Below are 8,735 nucleotides of genomic sequence, written 5' to 3' on the forward strand. Positions count from 1 at the left end.
GGACCTATTTTGTATATAATTATGTATAATTATGTATAATTATATATAATTATATATTTTTATAAAAGTATAAACATATATAAAAATCCCCGAAAACGCTATCGTTTAAATATAGGCACGAGATATTTAACAATTTTATGATTAATTAATTACAACGTTCGCGATATTCGGAATTTGGTAGTTTAAATGGGCGCGGAAATTTTACTGTCTTCTATTTAATTGACAAAGACGATCGCGAGCTCCGAAACGCTATCGTTTAAAAGTAGGCGCCAGATATTTAACAATCTTATTATTAATTAATTACAACTTTTGCGATATCCGGAAAGTGGTCGCATATTAATTACGACGATACTTTGTATACGATATCAGCTTTAACATAATAACATTTAATATGTACTTGTATTAAAATCTTTAATTTAAAAAAAATATATAATTAATTTATGTAATATAAAGTTTTGCGAGAGATAGAAAGTAAAAGAAAGAAGGATGTGGCATATACATATAAGACACGATTAGCACGGACCACGTAATTCTAATGCTATGATTTGATCGACAATGTTATACGTGGTACGTAGTTTCTTTTTTGAAAATGTGGACGTGGGGCACTAGTACGGAGGAGAATCGTTGGGTTCACCCAAAAAGCCGTGGCCTCTCTCACACTTCTCTCTGGTAATATTCTTGCGATCCGTAATTATCGACGTTTTCAGCGAATGTGTTGCTCGCGCGGGACGTACGGATGCGCTGCGGGTATCGCCGAGACCAAGAAGCCGCAGCAAAGGGATAACTACTGGCAATTGTTTACGTTATCTTATCCTAGTCACGGCACCTAAAGTGCTTATATCGCGAGTAATATTTATATGTACTTTTACCGTTACAGTTGCGATTTGACAATTTTAGCACCTTATTATCAAGGTCGATACTTCACAAATTAAAGCTGTGCGCGAGATAAAAGGTATATATCTATATTATATTATGCCAGTTATACCGGGGAGCTAACAAAGGAAGCATATTTTTATTCATAAATGATTAAATTCTTCAACATCTTCGTTTGATTCGAAGTCCTGCTTTGCGATAAGAGACGTCGTACACTCCCCGTCCGGAGTTTAAGAATCCGCGAATGCTCTTCTCGCGTGCGCGTTTTAACACGCAAACGCTTTCCGTTCGACGATCGTCAGGCTCTTTTCCCGCAACTGTTTCTCAGTCTAGATAACTGCGAGATGATCGGGATCCTGAGATCCTGAAACTCACGATCAGCGAAGTCGGCGGCGGAATACGCAAAACTCGTTTCTGCTCGAGGCGAGCGAAGGAAATTTAAACAGAAAATCGCGATGAAAAATTAACTCTCGATCCGACGAATAAATCAACTTGCACACCTTTTTTCGCAGTTTTTTTTCCTTCGGCGTAATCATCATATTTATGCGTCGATCGTCAATGGTTAAAGTATAAGTCATATTTCGTAATACGAACAAAGTTCGCGTAAGATGGAATTTTTCCTTCCATGAGAAAAGCTTCATTTTATGCGAAATCCGTTAGTTTTATCAGATTGTTCGACTTTCTGCCTTTCTTTTTGATATAGTATAATTAAGTCCTCACATCGCGCGGCATTTCGAATTCGCACGAATTAATGGATCGCGAGAGAACAGAAAGTTAATTGTCAGGATCCCAATTAATAAGCAAAATGTTGACGATGCGCCTACCGATTGCTAACAAATTCACGAAGAGTGCAATAATAATTAATAATAAATTTTATCGAAGTGCAAAAAATAAGAGAACGATCTACAATCGCAAAGGCACGATGCGATCCAGCATAAACAAACGGTATGACGCAATGACGATTACGCAAACATCGTGTACAAACATCGTTGTACATTAATCCCCCGATTATTAATAACAGGATTGTCGTTTTATTTTCGAAAACTGTTTAGGGTAACTGTCTCTATTAGTGTACTTAATTTATATTTAAATAAGTCATAAAAATAATGCAGCAAATTCAGCCAAAAAGAACAGACTTATTATAAAATTATATTGTCATCAATTAATATAGAGAAACATATATTTTCACTTACATCAGATGGAAGATCGCCCAAGGCGTAAAGTTACCAAGCGTTATCAGGCCACTTCTTCAGACAAAGCTCCAGAACGGAAGAAGACAGCAACTGCATCACACATCACTACTGGCAGGATCGAAGATGATATTGGAGATATAAAGAGTGTCCTTATTAAAGAGGAGAAGGACACAAACATAAACGATAATAATTTAATTGTAAATAATTCAATACAATATTTATCACCACATTCTTACACTCCTACACATACAAACATTTCAACCTCTGCTAATCCGACAGAATACGCAAGTTCATCACAAGAAACACATATCCAAAATACTGTAATCACCCTTCATATCATATAAGAACGACTTGTATAATACTAATAATAATTATACTATTACAGAACATTTCACAATTTCAGAATAGGCCAATGCAAGCTGGTGATGTGCAGAGTCAATCTCATGTGCAATATGAAGAGCGACTACCTTATTGCCAGTGTGCTTATACAAGACAGACGGAGGAGAATAATCGGTATTTATATTTGTTACACATATACATATATAATATATTTCTGTACAATAATATAAAAAGTAATTTATAAAAAAGCTATTTTTGTGCATAGGGAAGTGAGGGATCATCGTTTAGATCGTATTGAGGCACAACTCAAGTGAGTATGACAATTAATAAATAATAATTAATTTATTAATAGAATAATATTTATAAAACCGATTTGTTTTTACCTTTTCTTCGCAGGAAAATGAATACTCTTATGGAGAATATCTTCAAGTGCGTGCAGATTAGCCACACTTCAACATCGTTCAAGCCGACTATTCTTCCTATATCATCAGTAGCAGGAATGCGTGCGTTTGAAAATCTTGATGAAGAGGCTTACTCCAACGTTGTAAGTAGAAAAAAATAATGGAACATTTTCTTTATTTTTTTCCTTATATATTGTATGTATGTACCAGAGATGTCATATCTGTCTTATTTTGTTTAGATTAATTATTTTCATTACATCGGCGGATTCAATTTGAAGGAAGCAATAAACTTATGTCTCAAGGAGAGCCTCCAGGACTCATTCACGCCATCCTTAACCTGGTGGGGCCGCGAAGAGAATCAAGAACCATTATACAATGCTCGTTTGACGAAGGCAATTTACAGTAGGCATCTCATTTTCTGTACATACGGATTCATGTGTCTTAGTATTCCTTAGATTTAAATCCTGATAGGACAACTTTAAGGAAATAATTATGTGGCACTATCTGAATATGAATCATTGTTAATAGAATGTTTGCAAAGTAAAATGTAGAAATAATTATTTCGCAATAATGGCAATTTACTGCTATATTTTGTTTTACAAACATTCTGTACCTTTAGCATTTAGCATATTTTTTCAGTGCTTGTTACGATATTTTGTGATTTTTAGGTGCTGTGTGCCGTAATCAGCATTTCCAAAGGCCTCAACGTTCAGAGTTCCAAGTCCATATGCGGGACGCTCTTCGAGCAGCGAAAGAGCGATACAGACACAAAGAACGTAAACAACAAAGAATGGCAGCCGGTCCAAGAATCCAGCGCGATTTATGGAACGATGAGTACGTAGAGGAGGCAGAAGAGGAGTTATAACAACTGCAGATGCAAGAAATAGACGAACAGATATAAGGTATGTAGCAACTTTTTTTATACAGATTGATTTTGCCAACTTAATTTTGGCTTTAAGTGTGAAATTTAAAACTTTAATGTTGTTGTATAAAAGCAAAAGTAACTCCCATAAAGTGCTTCAATTTGTGCTTTTATCACAAAGAGAAGCACGAATTAAAGTACTATAGGGGTTACTCTTGCCTTGATAAATTTAAAGTTTTAAATTTCGCTTAAACCTAAAATAATGTTGATATGCAACTGAGTTTAAGAAATATAAAAACATATTACAATTATACAATTTATTTTCTATGATCTTTATTTTTCTCAATTTTCTATAATACTTACAGAATATCGCAGAAGTCACACGAGGAGAGCCAGTCCGGGAGACGAAGGATGTCACTGTCCAGGAGAAAGGATGCCACAGCTAGATATCACACACACGCACACGCGCGTATACACACACACACACACACACACACACACATACACACAATAATAATTAATAATAAATTTTATCGAAGTGCAAAAAATAAGAGAACGATCTACAATCGCAAAGGCACGAGGCGATCCAGCATAAACGAACGGTGTAACGCAATAACGATTACGCAAACATCGTTGTACATTAATCCCGCGTAATTATCAATAATACGATTATCGTTTCATTTTCGAAAATTGTTTAAGGTAACTGTCTCTATTAGTGTGCTTAATTTATATTTAAATAAGTCATAAAAATAAATTGGTACAAATAAATAGACAAAGTATTTTATTTTATTAAGTTAATACTTCAACTTTTTATTTTTATGACTTATTTAAATATAAAAGCACACTATTAGGGACAGTTACCCTATCTTTTGAAGTACGAAAAGCGATCGCTGTTTCATATGATCTCAAGTATTATATATGTTATCTATAATTTCCATACGGGATATTTCTGCGAGCTGATTATAAGATATTTTTTTATTGTCTCAAGCTCTTTCTATAACTATCTCGCGTTCATATTCACGAAATTATCGAGGTTTGTATTTGTATTATATAACTAGATGTAACGAAAATAAGAGCAGATAATAAGCAGTCTGATTTGTACCGGATATTTTATGAGAATTTATCATTATCGGGATTAAATGATTAAATTTCACGAAACACGTGTACTTTTGTCGGACAATTATCTTGCTCGTTAGCTATTATAATACGGCGAAATGTGCTTCGTCATTCGTTAAAGTCCACTCTAATTGATTACCTGGAATATGTAATTCAAAATGCAAAATAAAAAAACAATATTATCAAATACAAATAGAATACAGTAGAATCGTGTCATTATCTACCTATTTTTTACGTGTTAAACATTTAAGGAAATCAAAATATATAAAATTTATATACTTAAAAAAAATACGACACATAAAACCGTAGATTATATCTTGAAATTTAAGCTAATTTATGAAGTATCCAAAGAGGGCTTACACTGTATTGTGAAAAGGAGAAGAGCCAGTCCGGGAGACGAAGGATGTCACTGTCCAGGAGAAAGGATGCTACAGCTAGATATCACACACACACGCACGCACACACACACACACATACACACACACACATAGTAAACTCTTCTCGAAGAGGGAGGAAAAATCGGCACTTTTCAGTGCCCATTTTTAAATGTTCAAACTGGAATTTCTCTGATCAGCAATAAGTACTTTTTAGTACTAATATTTTAATCGGTACTTTTCAGTGCCCATTTTTAAACAATTAAACGAGAAAGCCTCTTTAACAATAAGCACTTTTCAGTGTCTTAAGCCGGAAGCACAAACTTTTGCATAACGCATAAGACATAAGAGAATCAACTCATTAGAGTTCTTTATTTTATGCTCTGATTGATTGATTCTCTGATATTTTATGCGTTATGCAAAAGCCTGTGCTCCCGGCTTTACTATTAATCACATTGGAATATATTCGCATAATTCCTTGACTGTCGATGACAAGTATATACGTGATAATTAATTTTTTGTGTCTTTACACGTTTTCTGAGTTTGAAATGTTCAGAAAATATATGATATTACTAATCCTGTGTAAAATGCAAATAATATCTAATTATTACTCCTCTAAATTTGATCGGATTTCCCTGGAAACAGAGAACTCGTCAATGTGTCGCGTATCCACAGAGAAACAACATACACATAAATATATGTTTATCTCTAATCTCGAACGAATTGAGTTGTAATCCTAGTGCGTTGTCATCGATGCGCGTACTGTAACATTTAATTGTAATTTGGACACGTAATTAAACGAAGGTACGTCACACAGAAAAAAAGAAAAAAAAATAGTTGTAGACAAATCGCCAACCGAGAAATTCGTCTACGTGGTACATACACGCAGGTACACGTACATACATACCTCTTGTTCCTTCTGCTCCCTTATATATTTCTTATCTTTTTTGATTTATTTGTTTTATTTATCTTTTTTCATATCTCTCTTTCCCCGAGTTTCGCGTTCATCTTTGGGGGAGAGAACATGATGGAATTTTTTGGGCATATATCTGACATGTAGCATTTAATCTTGTTATTTATTAACGGCGTATAATTATTAATTTATTATTTGATCCTCATATGTTTAATTGCCGAGTCGAAATGGAGTTTAGCAATTAATCTTTCAAAGAATTTAGGAAGCCAATACGTATGTGTATGCAGTGTATGTAATATCTGGCTCGCTTCCATGATATAGGAAAGGTTCGATCAAAGTCAATAAGCTGTCGTATTGCTCATTACAAAGAGGTGTATGCGCAAAAATATAAATCTGTACTTTTTACAAATTTTCAATATTAATAAAGATGTGTTTTCAAAATATATTTTATTTATAAATAGTAAGTTAATACATCGTTTTACATTAGCAATTACAGTTAGATACGTTCCGTGCCGTGACAATTTTAGATGATGTAATCATGATTCATGAATTACAGGATTGGCACAGAAAAATCCAGTTTACAAAAACCCAGTGGGTTTTTGTACAAAAACTCAAATACAAAAACCCAAGTACAAATTACAAAAATCCAGATAGATGTAATATATATATATATATACCTTCGCATCTTTAAATAAAACTATTCAATAAAATAGCAACATATACTTAATTATCAATTTAAGAACTTATAATACGTATATAAATTATGTAATATAAATAACTGAATACTATAACTATCAGTCCAGAAAAAAATATAGGTAATATTACACTTTATAATTGTAATAGCACAGTCAGATAGACTAGATAAAAAGCTAAACTAGCTAGAAACTGAAACACCAGCCTGATTTAGTTGAAAAACTAACACGTCCTAAATCTTGGTAGTATCTACATTAGAAGACTTTTTCAAGTTAGGATTTTGTTGAACAGATATACTACGCTTTTAAAACAATAAATGGCTGTACTAAAAAAACCCACAAAACCACAAAAATCCGCAAAAACCCCAAAAATTTGGGTTTTTGCCAACCCTGAAAATGTAAAGCTTTTGACAAAGTTTCATTGGTCAAATCGAAGGTATGTCGTTTTCGGAAGTTTATCTTTGGAAGAAAGCTTCTTGAGTTAATATATACACTTAATATATATTACATACATTTAAATTTGTAATGCGCTTGACTACGCTTACGTTACACGAGAAATGTGTAGGAATTAACTGTATACGCTCTAACTGCTAACGCTTGTATTTCTTTAATTAATGCGATGAATTTTGATTGTAAATGCGTCATGTATTTCTTTTTGTAATAAAATGTATATCTTTTCCTAAAAAAATTATATAAATAATTAAGTATCAGAATCGATTGTGGAGTGCATGTATGGACATACAAACAATTAAGATGCAAAAACCCGTGTTGGCGTTTTCTTAAAATTGTATGATTTTTGAGAATTTCTGTATGTTAAGAAAGAAATATATTTAAAGAGGGCTCAAATATTAATTTTAAATTATAATAATCATAATAATTAAAACAGTTTTCTGCAACATTTTTAAATTTTTTATTATAGAAACAGAGTTGGCAGATGATAATAAAAATCTTCCAAACGATAAAGATGAATCCAGGCAAATTTGTTGGAACTCATCACAACCAGATAATTACTCTCAAATTAAACCTAATATTTTAATATTGGTACCATCTAACGAAACATCCGATGACGAAACATTACGTCAACAAATTAAAAAGGATATTGCCGAAATGTGCGCTAGGATGTTCGCTGATCCAATAAAAGTCTCGTTGTATCAAATAGTGACAGAAAAAATGAGTGAAATCGTAAACACGATTATTACGCGATTCACCAAGGAACGATTCAAATTTGGTCGAAAATTCCTATCGGTAGTCAATACATAATAGACTTTTATTGTAGCGAGAAAGCATTTCATGTGAAGCGAAATCATGGATAGCGCAGCAAAGAGTAAAGCGCATCGAGACGTAAGAATACACAATTCAATTTTGGTATTTATATTTCGTTACAATTCACTGTTGCATTATGTATTAAAATACATGTGTAATTTTTATTACGCGTAATAATTACGCCTTAAGTAATAGAAATAATTCATAAAATACAAACAAAATATTTTTCGCAACAGGTAATACTATTTCTCTTATAAATTATAAATTATAATTTAATACCATTTGTAAGTATTGTAATTTTATACTTTTTAAATCTTATAAATTTTACAGCTGTACTAATTTACAAAGTACTAAGACTGCATGAAATTGTAAGGAAATTCACAATAAGAACAATATATATAATTAATTTAATAGGTTATTGGATTAACGAGAGAGTTAATCCAATAACCTATTAAACAAATTTAATAACCTATTATACAAATTTCCTAAAATTGACGAGCCAATACTGTGGAACAACCACCACCATCACAACATATCGACACAGAGCTATTTCTGTACCGAGCTCCGAGAGACAATTTTGATAAAGTGATTATTATAGTAAGAATTAACTTGCGAATTAAGGCAATCTATTAAAACTCTTTAAAAAATAAAAAAATAAAAAATTCAAACATTTAGTCCACAATCATTATACCACATCGAAAGAGCACAC

The 8,735-nt window shown here is 32.6% G+C and overlaps 1 protein-coding gene across 2 annotated transcripts; it reads left to right on the top strand.

Moving 5' to 3' along the window:
* The first annotated feature begins 772 nt into the window (after nucleotides 1–772).
* Nucleotides 773–4,366, top strand: LOC105451069. Of its 2 annotated transcripts, none has more exons than XM_011691277.1 (8): nucleotides 773–952; nucleotides 2,072–2,263; nucleotides 2,452–2,579; nucleotides 2,671–2,715; nucleotides 2,802–2,949; nucleotides 3,046–3,208; nucleotides 3,475–3,708; nucleotides 4,034–4,366. In XM_011691277.1, exons 2-7 carry the CDS (start codon nucleotides 2,072–2,074, stop codon nucleotides 3,669–3,671), a joined length of 873 nt encoding a protein of 290 aa, XP_011689579.1. In that variant the 5' UTR covers nucleotides 773–952; the 3' UTR covers nucleotides 3,672–3,708; nucleotides 4,034–4,366. The 2 variants fall into 2 exon arrangements, with proteins under 2 accessions (XP_011689579.1, XP_011689580.1); XM_011691278.1 differs by having other exon boundaries at nucleotides 2,470–2,579.
* Nucleotides 4,367–8,735: the final 4,369 nt, after the last annotated feature.

Source organism: Wasmannia auropunctata, unplaced genomic scaffold (assembly GCF_000956235.1).
Source record: "Wasmannia auropunctata unplaced genomic scaffold, wasmannia.A_1.0 LD336053.1, whole genome shotgun sequence".
Classification (NCBI taxonomy): Eukaryota; Metazoa; Arthropoda; class Insecta; order Hymenoptera; family Formicidae; genus Wasmannia; species Wasmannia auropunctata.

Coding starts and splice junctions, on each gene's coding strand:
- LOC105451069 (XM_011691277.1), top strand. CDS start 2,072: ATGGAAGATCGCCCAAGGCGTAAAGTTACCAAGCGTTATCAGGCCACT. Junction 2,264..2,451: donor TAAACGATAATAATTTAATT/GTAAATAATTCA, acceptor ATACTATTACAG/AACATTTCACAATTTCAGAA. Junction 3,209..3,474: donor TTTGACGAAGGCAATTTACA/GTAGGCATCTCA, acceptor TGTGATTTTTAG/GTGCTGTGTGCCGTAATCAG.